Source organism: Coregonus clupeaformis, chromosome 17 (genome assembly GCF_020615455.1).
Source record: "Coregonus clupeaformis isolate EN_2021a chromosome 17, ASM2061545v1, whole genome shotgun sequence".
NCBI lineage: Eukaryota > Metazoa > Chordata > Actinopteri > Salmoniformes > Salmonidae > Coregonus > Coregonus clupeaformis.
Window position 1 is genome coordinate 11,559,831 of NC_059208.1, and position 12,845 is coordinate 11,572,675.

At 44.3% G+C, this 12,845-nt stretch overlaps 1 protein-coding gene across 1 annotated transcript in view; it reads left to right on the forward strand.

Annotated features, from left to right (window-relative positions):
• LOC121585784 (adenylate cyclase type 2) overlaps positions 1–12,845 on the forward strand; it is a 130,777-nt gene that overhangs the window by 80,111 nt on the left and 37,821 nt on the right. The window contains exons 6-15 of the mRNA XM_045226078.1: positions 690–801; positions 1,800–1,927; positions 2,440–2,598; positions 2,987–3,119; positions 3,344–3,520; positions 3,647–3,687; positions 4,872–4,952; positions 5,436–5,505; positions 5,734–5,831; positions 6,848–6,932. Coding sequence (XP_045082013.1) covers positions 690–801; positions 1,800–1,927; positions 2,440–2,598; positions 2,987–3,119; positions 3,344–3,520; positions 3,647–3,687; positions 4,872–4,952; positions 5,436–5,505; positions 5,734–5,831; positions 6,848–6,932 — 1,084 coding nt within the window. The remainder of the gene's footprint in view (positions 1–689; positions 802–1,799; positions 1,928–2,439; positions 2,599–2,986; positions 3,120–3,343; positions 3,521–3,646; positions 3,688–4,871; positions 4,953–5,435; positions 5,506–5,733; positions 5,832–6,847; positions 6,933–12,845) is intronic.

Genomic DNA, 12,845 nt, shown 5'->3' on the forward strand with positions numbered 1-12,845 from the left:
TAGATTGAAAGACAATGAGCTCCACTCCACTCCAATCTGTAATCATAAGGCCAGTCAAATCATCATGTATGTATTGAAGCTCTTGGGTTGTTCTTAGTAATACCCTTTCCATCATGGTGGTATAACTGAGAGGGATGTAGCAATGTCCTTGGTTTGGAGTGGCTCTCACAAGTTTGTGTGTATGCAAAATCATGTGTATATGTGTGCGTGAATATTTCTGAAGGGTGTAGAGCTCAGAAGTAGTTTACCATTGACCTCTATGATTATAGCTAATGGGCTTTCAAGGACTGTGATTCTCCCAGGCAGTTGGGAATGGCTACACCTCAGATGGTTGCTGTCCAAAGTCATGTGGTGCTGAAAGGCAGATCTTATTCAGATTCTGATGCCATCACTGTCGCTGTCCTTTGTGCTGAAATCTCAGATTAGAACTGCTGGGCCTTTTACTGAATGTGTATTCCTCTGTCCCCTCTCTCTCTCTGCAGTATCCTGCACAGCATAACAAGAGAAAGAGAGGAGGAAAGGAGAAGACATTTGTTTTTTTACTGTGTTTTAAGCCCTCTCCCTCGCTCTCTGTTTCTCTCTCTGTTTCTCTTTCTGTTTCTCACTCTCTCTCTGTCTCTCTCTCTTTCTCTCTCTTTCTCTCTCTCTCTCGCTCTCGCTCTCTCTCTTTCTCTCTCTCTTTGTTTCAGTATTCTGTATGCAGACATAGTAGGGTTCACTAAGCTGGCTGGTGACTGCTCACCCGGAGAACTGGTGCACATGCTCAATGAATTGTTCGGCAAGTTTGACCAGATCGCCAAGGTAACGTTACACGCACGCATATGAAGGACACACACACAGGGATGACATACACACACACGGATGACACACACACAGATGTACACATGCTAGCACACACACATATACACACACACAGACACACACACGGACACACACACACAGACACACTAGCACACCATACTACATAACGGTAGTTGTGCGTAATATCTGTGGAAAGTTTTCTCTCTTGCTGATCTGTCTGCTGTGCTTTCTCGGATGGAGTGTTAGCTGTTGATTCATGTCAGTACAGCTACAGGCCTATACACACACACACACATACACACACACACACACACTGCCTAGCGCCCCAGCAATGTGGTTGTTATATAATATAGACGGAGGAGTTTGGATGTTTGGGCATTGCTGTAAGCAGCCTCACATCTAGTGGGAGTGTGTTTTTTTAAAAATGTGTAATAGGGATGCACAGTAATGCAGTTCCACAAGCTATGCAAAGTTTATGAAAAGTACATTTTCGAATGTGGTAGCTAATGGTTATTTGCATAATCTGTAAACCCCAGGTCATCTTTTGATTTTGTCTGGATTTGTTATATTTTATTTATTTACACAAAGTACATTTTTTTATTCTGATTCTGAAATTCACTTTTTCTCTCTTTCTCTCCCTAACTCTCTACATCTGTTGCCCCCTCTCCCTACTCTCCTCTTTCTCTCCCCCTATCTCCCCTCTCTCCCACTCTCTCTCTCTCTCTCTCTCTCTCTCTCTCTCTCTCTCTCTCTCTCTCTCTCTCTCTCTCTCTCTCTCGCATTCTTGCATTCTCTCTCTCTCTCTCTCTCTCTCTCTCTCTCTCTCTCTCTCTCTCTCTCTCTCTCTCTCTCTCTCTCTCTCTCTCTCTCTCTCTCTCTCTCTCTCTCTCTCTCTCTCTCTCTCTCTCTCTCTCTCTCTCTCTCTCTCTCTCTCTCTCTCTCTCTCTCTCTCTCTCTCTCTCTCTCTCTCTCTGTCTCTCTCCCGCTCCTCTCTCCAGGAGAATGAGTGTATGCGTATAAAGATCCTGGGTGATTGTTACTACTGTGTATCAGGCCTACCAGAGTCTCTCCCCCACCATGCAGGCAACTGTGTCAAGATGGGACTGGACATGTGTGAGGCCATCAAGTAAAACACCAGCTCTCTGCTTTCATACACGCACACATACACACACACACACACAAACAACACACACACACACACACACAAACGTACATATGCGCTACCAGACGCACGCACACACATGCACGAGCACACGCACACACAAACACAGGCATGTAGGCATGTACGAACACACACACACACACACACACACACACACACTCACACGCAGGCACATAGGCACGTACAAACACACACGCACACACACAAGCCTCTATGCCAGCCAGACTGGGTCTCAGCTGTGTGTGAGCTGTAGTGCAAACACAATGTGAAATAGTGATGATAAGCTAATCCTCTCTAGTGCGTCAGTGGGCTAAACACACACACACACACACACACACACACACACACACACTACGCATTCACTCAGACAACATTTGTCCTCAAACACACACATTCAAACACACACAAACTCATAATAATTTTTACTCCATAGAACAAAGCAGAGGTTCATTTGAGGTTATACATTTTTACCTTAGGAAGGTGCGGGATGCTACTGGTGTTGACATCAATATGCGAGTTGGGGTGCATTCTGGGAATGTGCTGTGTGGTGTCATCGGCCTTCAGAAGTGGCAATACGACGTCTGGTCACATGACGTCACTCTAGCCAATCACATGGAGGCAGGGGGCGTGCCAGGGTAAGATCAACCAATAGGGGGTCTGCTGTTTCTTGAAATATTTCCCAAGACATATTTGCATTGACAAACCATTTGGCTTATGTTTATTATTCACCCCCCACCTCTTCCTCCCTCCCTCCCTCTCTCCTCTTCCTCCCTCTCTCTTCTCCTCTCCTCCCTCTCTCCTCTCCTCCCTCCCTCTCTCCTCTCCTCCCCTCCCTCTCTCCTCTCCTCCCTCCCTCTCTCCTCTCCTCCCTCCCTCTCTCCTCTCCTCCCTCCCTCTCTCCTCTCCTCCCTCCCTCTCCTCTCCTCCCTCCCTCTCTCCTCTCCTCTCCTCTCCTCTCCTCTCCTCTCCTCTCCTCCCTCCCTCTCTCCTCTCCTCCCCCTCTCTTCTCCTCTCCTCCCCCAGGCGTGTCCATATATCCTCAGTAACATTGGAGCATCTGAAGGGCTCCTATAAGGTGGAACCAGGGGAGGGACAGAGTAGAGACTTTTACCTGAAGGAACACGAAGTCATCACTTACCTGGTCATCAACCCCAAGGTAAGACATGAGAATGTGGTCCAAACGTGGTTAAAACACAACCACAGATATAACATACTCTAAAAACTCACGTTTACAAACTACTGACTTATTGGGTATATACTACTGTTTATAATACATAAATACTGCAAAAAGCTGTTTGCTTGAATTGAGAAATAGATCTTAGAGAAGACAAAAAAGGGGGGGGAAAGTTTGACTCCTCTCCATTTTGATTGGTTCACCAGGCTGAGAGGCGGAGCCCCCACCTATGTACGCGTTCTCGTCCTACATTGGACGGAGGGAAGATGAGGGCATCGGTCAGAATGACTCGATACCTGGAGTCGTGGGGGGCGGCCAAACCATTTGCTAACCTGCACCATCGAGACAGCATGACCACTGACAATGGCAAGATTAACACTACAGTAAGTACACACACACACACGCACACACACACACACACACACACACACACACACACACACACACACACACACACAGATAAACACACACTTGTGTCCAGCCTCACCTTCTGTGATTGTGTGTTTCAGGATGTTCCAATGGGCCAGTATCACTACCAGAGAAGAGAGAGGTGAGACTTTACCCCTACAGATCAGTCATCTTTTCTTTACACCAGACTTTACCCCTACAGATCAGTCATCTTTTCTTTACACCAGACTTTACCCCTACAGATCAGTCATCTTTTCTTTACACCAGACCACCAGACTTTACCCCTACAAATCAGTCATCTTTCCTTTATACCAGAACACCAGACTTTACCCCTACAGACCAGTCATCTTTCCTTTATACCAGAACACCAGACTTTACCCCTACATACAAATCATCTTTCCTTTATACCAGAACACCAGACTTTACCCCTACAGATCAGTCGTCTTTCCTTTACACCAGAACACCAGACTTTACCCCTACAGACCAGTCATCTTTCCTTTATACCAGAACACCAGACTTTACCCCTACAGACCAGTCATCTTTCCTTTATACCAGAACACCAGACTTTACCCCTACAGACCAGTCATCTTTCCTTTATACCAGAACACCAGACTTTACCCCTACAGACCAGTCATCTTTCCTTTATACCAGAACACCAGACTTTACCCCTACAGACCAGTCATCTTTCCTTTATACCAGAACACCAGACTTTACCCCTACAGACCAGTCATCTTTCCTTTACACCAGAACACCAGACTTTACCCCTACAGACCAGTCATCTTTCCTTTATACCAGAACACCAGACTTTACCCCTACAGACCAGTCATCTTTCCTTTATACCAGAACACCAGACTTTACCCCTACAGATCAGTCGTCTTTCCTTTACACCAGTCATGTCTTAAGAGCTTGACACCAAACAGAATATAATATTGTTCAACATACTCATATTGTTGGCATTGCTGTACTATCTGTTCGGTATACAGAAAATTGCCTGTCGTTATTTTTCACATATCAAAAGGTATTAAAGAAGGGTTTGAAGGGTAAGATCATTCAGGCCTAACCTTGGTTTAATGTTATTACTGTTATGTTATTTGTTGTGTTGGACAATGCACCGTTGATGACACGATATCCTGTGTCGATACTGTCTACCCATCTGAGTAATATTGTTCTTTCATCCTCCTCCAGGAATAGATTCTCCTGCAACAGGGTGATCAAATTAAGATCCTACATTGGTACATGAGTCCCATTCATTACAGGTCATCCTCTCTCTTTGTAGGTCTATCTATGTTTGTCCTTGAGTATGTTGTATCTTGTTCTTCCCCTCAGGACTAAATCTCAGAAGAGACGGTTTGAAGAGGAACTGGAAGAGAGGATGATCAGAACCATCGACGGCATCAACTCACAAAAGTTAGTACTACTACACACCTGCTTCATTCTATTTCTATACCAGTGACAGCCATTTTGTTGTTATGCATCACCAAGTTGGGTAGGTGCTTCACACTGGTGGTAGATGAGGTGAGTTCCCCACCTTGCTAAGTGAAAAGTGTGTTGTACAAACCATTCATTATCATTTGTATGAAGCACTTAGTTCAGTACCTCGCCAACAATTATGTGACAAGTGGATTTACGTTAAATTGAATTGAATTCAAAATATGTTATTTATCCCACAAGGGGCAATTATGTAGGCAGGAGTGCAGATACTTAAAGAGCAACATAAAATAACAAACGAAACAATAGTTATTAAAAACATGACGTGTAATGAAAAAAAAAAATCACAAATGCATGGTTGGAAGGGAGGATATTCTGAGGTGTCTTGTTAAATGTCACTGATGGATTGCTAGTATCTGTGTGAATCCCTGTCTGAGTGTCTCTGTGTTCTCTTCTCTGTAGGCAGTGGCTGAAATCTGAGGACATCCAGAGGATCTCACTGTTCTTTCACAACAAGACTCTGGAGAAGGAGGTGCTGTAGGACAACAACACTGCAGTTCAGTCAAATGAAAATGAAATTGAAAAATGAAAATGACATATTCTGCCAGTAGCCAACTGCTTCCCCGGACAAAAATGCAGTGACTCCATAAAAAAAAAAAGATGATTGCTGTGAAAGTTAGAGAGTTAGAATGTGAAGTTACAGTAAGAAAAAATCATTTTAACTACCACCTGTTGACCATGTGTGTGTTGATGTCCCCAGTATCGAGCCACCACTCTGCCGGCCTTTAAATACTACGTCACCTGTGCCTGTCTCATCTTCTGCTGCATCTTCATAGTGCAGATACTGGTCCTGCCCAAGTAAGTCTGGAACCTACATAGTACACTTCATAGTACACTACATAGTACACTACATAATATGGATACAGTACTTGTCCTGTGCATCTGTACTCTTCACAGTACCTTTCATAGTACCCTTCATGGTAACCACCAGTTCAATACTACTTAACATACAATCGGCATTGTATGGTCTTATAGTAGCCCTCAGAGTGGGAATACTAGTCGTGCCAAAAGCCATTAAATTCAGTGTTCTATTCTCTATAAAAACCTAGAACATTGCAATTACAGTGTCGAGACGAAATACATCTTTGATCAATTGAGTCTCACATCAATAAGGTCCCTAATAGCAGCTGCAAATGATACGCCTTAAGAGACAGCAATTAAGAGTCAGAGAAAGAAAGAAAGAAAGAAAGAAAGAAAGAAAGAAAGAAAGAAAGAAAGAAAGAAAGAAAGAAAGAAAGAAAGAAAGAAAAAGAAAAAAACACAGATGAAAAGATATGAATAACGTCTGATGATGGTTATAATGTGAATCAAAAGGTCTGGGTCTGAGATGTCGATGATGATGATGATGAAGATTACTTTGAAGATGACAAGGATAATAATGATGATGAATCCTCGTTATGAAAGGAAAAAAGGTCCAATGCACTGCGTCATCATTTAGTTAATTGTCTGTGTTTACAGGAGCCAGGAGGGGTAGAGCCATAGAGCCAGATAGTGTAGTGTCTGAAAGCATCATTGATTTTCTCATTCAGACTAACGTCTCTTCCATTTAGACATGACATCATCCTTTTATGACATGCCTAAATCAGCCGTCTACTTGGCTAACTTCTTCATGAAATATAGGCCTGCCCTACTGCATAATAGGGAGAAGTATGTAGTACTTTGTGGAAGTGTGTCGCAGTTCACTAGTTCCAATTTAAATACATAATCGTTTTACTGCCCTCTATAGTACCCATCTGGAGGTAGTTAACACAGTGTGTGTGTGTGTGTGCGTGTGTGTGTGTCTGTGTGTGTGTGTGTGTGTGTGTGTGTTACAGAACAGCAGTGTTGGGGATCTCCTTCGGCATGTCTTTCCTCCTTTTAGCTCTGATCTTGGTCATTTGTTTCTCTAGCCACATCTTGGTAAGTTACACGCAAACACACACACACACACACACACACATACACGATTTATCAGAGTACCCACGTCATCTACTCCTTTCCCTTCATACCTCTTCTACTCTCTCTCTGTCTCTCTCTCGCTCTCTAAGTGGGTCAGGCTGAATGAATGAGGTTGTCAGTGATGACCTTGGGGTTGCTGTTGACCCTAAAATCCTGTCTATTGTATGCGAGTGTGGAACACAACCACTGAGAGAGAGGGGGGGGGGGAGAAGAGAGGGAGAAGGAGGGAGAAGGAGGATTCAGATAGAGAAAGAGAGAGAGGGGGAGAAAGAGAGATGGATGAAGAGGAGGAGAGAGAGAAGAAGAAGAGACATGATAGAGAGTGTGAAGAAAGGGAGAGGAAGAGCAAGCTAGGGGAAGAGAGAGGGAGGAATAGAGCGAGAGAGACACTTTAGACTTTTTGTCTTTATTTAATGAGCCATCTTCATTTGATTAAAAACACCATAGTAACCTCCCCCCACCCAGAGAGAAAGAGACAGGAAGATAGAGAGAGAGATAGTGAAGGGAGAGAGAGAGGATGGTAGAGAAAGAGAGACAAACTATGGAGAAGGCTTACAGTACAGTGTATATTTGATTAAAGGAGCTGCATTGTATTGCAGTCACACCCTGTCATTAATTTAGCTGGATATGGATTCTCAGATTGCAACAGCTGTGTCTGTCACACCACCACTGGAGAAAAGAGAACGGCATTTACAAATGAGACACTGTGTGTGTGTGCGTGTGTACATGCGTGCTTGCTTCAATGACAGGCTGATAATCCACTCATCTACCTCTCCGAAGTCTCACAGCATGACGTTTTAAATGACAAGACACACACACACACACACAAACACACTCGTGAAGATCAGAAAGACTAGAAAGTAAACAAAAAACAAAGAACCTATAAACACCTTTATTTTCCTCTCTGAATACTTTAACCAGAGACCAGACAGTGGAGGAGGGATTGAGCTTGAAGGACAGTAGTCTGGGACACTTTATTATACAACAACAGTCTGAAACACAACCGTCTGTCTGGCCCTGGACCCTGCATGGTATTCTACCTTGAGACTTCTCCTTAAACGATTTGTGATGTCTCAGAGTGTCTCTGTAAACTGTATCTGAGCCAACCCAAACCCTGTGATTGGTAGTAAACACAGTATAGACAGAAAGACAGAACAAAAGAGAGATGGAAGGACATGATATAGTATAGTGCTCAAGATTGCAAACAAACCAAACTGTTTTCAATGGTTGAATTGCAAATGATTATGATTGACAGGGAAATGCTTACTTACGCTCCCTTCGCAACAATGCAGAGAGAAAGAAAATACATAAATAATAGAAAAGTAATAACATGTAATAATAATAAAAGTAATAATAAATACACATTGAGTAACAATAACCTGGCTATACACGGGGTACCAGTACCGAGTCAATGTGCAAGGGTACGAGGTAATTGAGGTAGATATGTCATATAATCAGGAATAAAGTGACAGATAATAAACAGTAGCATACAGTATGTGATGAGTCAAAAAAGTTAGTGCAAAAAGGCTCAATGCAGATAATCTGGGTAGCTATTTGGTTAACTATTTAACTAACTATTTAGCAGTCTTATGGCTTGGGGGTAGAAGCTGTTCAGGGTCCTGTTGGTTCCAGACTTGGTGCATAAGTACCGCTTGCATTGTGGTAGCAGAGAGAACAGTCTATAACTTAGGTGGTTTGAGACTTTGAAAATTATTTGGCCGTTCTTCTGACACCGCCTGGTCTAGAGGTCCTGGATGGCAGGGAGCTCGGCCCCAGTGATGTACTGGATCGTATGCACTACCTTCTGTATCGCCTTGCGGTCGGATGCCAAGCAGTTGCCGTACCAAGTGGTGATGCAGCCAGTCAAGATGCTCTCAATGGTGCAGCTGTAGAACATTTTGAGGATCTGAGCGCCCTTGCCAAATCTTTTCAGCCTCCTGAGGGGGAAGAGGGCACGACTGTGTTGATGTGTGTGGACCATGATAGATCCATAGTGATGTGGACAACGAGGAACTTGAAGCTCTCGACCCCCTCCACTACAGCCCTGTTGATATAAAGGGGTGTGTGTTGTTGTCCTGGCACCACACAGCCAAGTCTCTGACCTCCTCCCCACTGTGGCTTGCAAAAGTATTCACCCCCCTTGGCATTTTCCTATTTTGTTGCCTTACAACCTGGAATTAAAATGGATTTGGGGGGGGTTGTATCATTTCATTTACACAACTAGCCTACCACTTTGAAGATGCAAATTTTTTTGTGGGGTGAAACAAACAAGAAATAATACACAAAAAAAGACAACTTGAGCGTGCATAACTATTCAAACCCCCCCCCATCTTTTGCAGAAATTACAGCTGCAAGTCTCTTGGGGTATGTCTCTATAAGCTTGGCACATCTAGCCACTGGGATTTTTGCCCATTCTTCAAGGCAAAACTGCTCCAGCTCCTTCAAGTTGGATGGGTTCCGCTGGTGTACAGCAATCTTTAAGTCATACCACAGATTCTCAATTGGATTGAGGTCTGGGCTTTGACTAGGCCATTCCAAGACATTTAAATGTTTCCCCTTAAACCACTTGAGTGTTGCTTTAGCAGTATGCTTAGGGTCATTGTCCTGCTGGAAGGTGAACCTCCGTCCCAGTCTCAAATCTCTGGAAGACTGAAACAGAACACTGTGGGATGGTGTTCTCGGGTGATGAGAGGTGTTGGGTTTGCGCCAGACATAGCGTTTTCCTTGATTGCCAAAAAGCTCAATTTTAGTCTCATCTGACCAGAGTACCTTCTTCCATATGTTTGGGGAGTCTCCCACATGCCTTTTGGCGAACACCAAACGTGTTTGCTTATTTTTTTTCTTTAAGCAATGGCTTTTTTCTGGCCACTCTTCTGTAAAGCCCAGCTCTGTGGAGTGTACGGCTTAAAGTGGTCCTATGGACAGATACTCCAATCTCCGCTGTGGAGCTTTGCAGCTCCTTCAGGGTTATCTTTGATGTCTTTGTTGCCTTTCTGATTAATGCTCTCCTTGACTGGTCCGTGAGTTTTGGTGGGCGGCCCTTTCTTGGCAGGTTTGTTGAGGTGCCATATTCTTTCCATTTTTTTATAATGGATTTAATGTTGCTCCGTGGGATGTTCAAAGTTTTGGATATTTTTTTATAACCCAACCCTGATCTGTACTTCTCCACAACTTTGTCCCTGACCTGTTTGGAGAGCTCCTTGGTCTTCATGGTCCGCTTGCTTGGTGGTGCCCCTTGCTTAGTAGTGTTGCAGACTCTGGGGCCTTTCAGAACAGGTGTATATATACTGAGATCATGTGACAGATCATGTAACACTTAGATTGCACACAGGTGGACTTTATTTAACTAATTATGTGAGTTCTGAAGGTAATTGGTTGCACCAGATCTTATTTAGGGGCTTCATAGCAAAGGGGGTGAATACATATGCACCCACCACTTTTCCGTTATTTATTTTTTTGACATTTTTGAACCAAGTTATTTTTTTCATTCCACTTCACCAATTTGGACTATTTTGTGTATCTCCATCACATGAAATCCAAATAAAAATCCATTTAAATTACAGGTTGTAATGCAACAAAATAGGAAAAACACCAAGGGGGATGAATACTTTTGCAAGGCACTGTATAGGCTGTCTCATCGTCGTCGGTGATCAGGTCTACCACCTTTGTGTCATCAGTAGCATACCACCCTGCATCCCACTGCTGTCTTGCCTCTGAAGCTAAGAAGGGTTGGTCCTGGTCGGTCCCTGGATGGGAGACAAGATGCTGCTGGAAGTGGTGTTGGAGGGCCAGTAGGAGACCCTTTTTCCTCTGGTCAAAAAAAATAATATCCCAATGTCCCAGGCCAGTGATTGGGGACATTTCCCTGTGTAGGGTGCCGTTTTTCAGATGGGACATTAAACGGGTGTCCTGACTCTCTGTGGTCACTAAAGATCCCATGGCACTTATAGTAAGAGTGGGGGTGTTAACCCTGGTGTCCTGGCTAAATTCAGAATCTGGCCCTCATACCATCATGGCACCCTAATCACCCCTAGCTTCCAATTGGCTCATTCATCCCCTCTCCGCTCCCATGTAACTATTCCCCAGGTCGTTGCTGAAAATGAGAATGTGTTCTCAGTCAACTTACCTGGTAAAATAGGGGGGGGGGGATCTATGATGGTGTTGGAGTCATGGGTGAACAGGTAGTACAGGAGGGTACTAAGCACGCACCCTTGAGGGGCCCCTGTGTTTGAGGGTCAAAGTGGCAGATGTGTTGTTGCCTACCCTTACCACCTGGGGGCGGCCCGTCAAGAAGTCCAGGATCCAGTTGCAGAGGGAGGTGTTCAGTCCTAGGGTCCTTAGCTTAGTGGTGAGCTTGGAGGGGACTATGGTGTTGAACGCTGAGCTGTAGTCAATGAACAGTATTCTCACATAGGTGTTCCTCTTGTCCAGGTGGGAGAGGGAAGTGTGGAGTGCAATAGAGATTAAGTCATCTGTGGATATGTTGAGGCGGTATGCGAATTGGAGTGGGTCCAGGGTGTCTGGGATGATGGTGTTGATGTGAGCCATGACCAGCCTTTCAAAGCATTTCATGGCTACAGATGTGAGTGCTATGGGACGATAGTCATTTACACAGGTTATCTTAATGTTTTTGGGCACAGAGACTATGGTGGTCTGCTTGAAACATGTAGGTATTATAGACTGGGTCAGGGAGAGGTTGAAAATGTCAGTGAAAACACTTGCCAGCTGTTCAGCGCATGCTCTGAGTACGCGTCCTGGTAATCCGTCTGGCCCTGTGGTCTTGTGAATGTTAACCTGTTTAACCTTTTACTGCAGTGGGCTAAATCAGGGTCACACAGAATGATTCTTGGTAGTCTTAAACAAATCTGCTTTGAAACAAAAGTACTGAGCCTCAGAGCCGGCGTAGTAGGATTCGACCTTTCCTGTATTGATTCTTTGCCTGTTTGATGGTTCATCTGAGGTGGTAGCGGGATTCCTTAGAAGCATCCGGATTGGTGGCCCGCTCCTTGAAAGCGGCAACTCTAGCCTTTAGCTCAGTGCGGATGTTGCCTGTAATCCATGGCTTCTGGTTTGTATACAGTGGGGAGAACAAGTATTTGATACACTGCCGATTTTGCAGGTTTTCCTACTTACAAAGCATGTAGAGGTCTGTAATTTTTATCATAGGTACACTTCAACTGTGAGAGACTAAAATCCAGAAAATCACATTGTATGATTTTTAAGTAATTAATTTGCATTTTATTGCATAACATAAGTATTTGATACATCAGAAAAGCAGAACTTAATATTTGGTACAGAAACCTTTGTTTGCAATTACAGAGATCATACGTTTCCTGTAGGTCTTGACCAGGTTTGCACACACTGCAGCAGGGATTCTGGCCCACTCCTCCATACAGACCTTCTCCAGATCCTTCAGGTTTTGGGGCTGTCGCTGGGCAATACGGACTTTCAGCTCCCTCCAAAGATTTTCTATTGGGTTCAGGTCTGGAGACTGGCTAGGCCACTCCAGGACCTTGAGATGCTTCTTACGGAGCCACTCCTTAGTTGCCCTGGCTGTGCGTTTTGGGTCGTTGTCATGCTGGAAGACCCAGCCACGACCCATCTTCAATGCTCTTACTGAGGGAAGGAGGTTGTTGGCCAAGATCTCGCGATACATGGCCCCATCCATCCTCCCCTCAATACGGTGCAGTCGTCCTGTCCCCTTTGCAGAAAAGCATCCCCAAAGAATGATGTTTCTACCTCCATGCTTCACGGTTGGGATGGTGTTCTTGGGGTTGTACTCATCCTTCTTCTTCCTCCAAACACGGCGAGTGGAGTTTAGACCAAAAAGCTCTATTTTTGTCTCATCAGACCACATGACCTTCTCCCATTCCT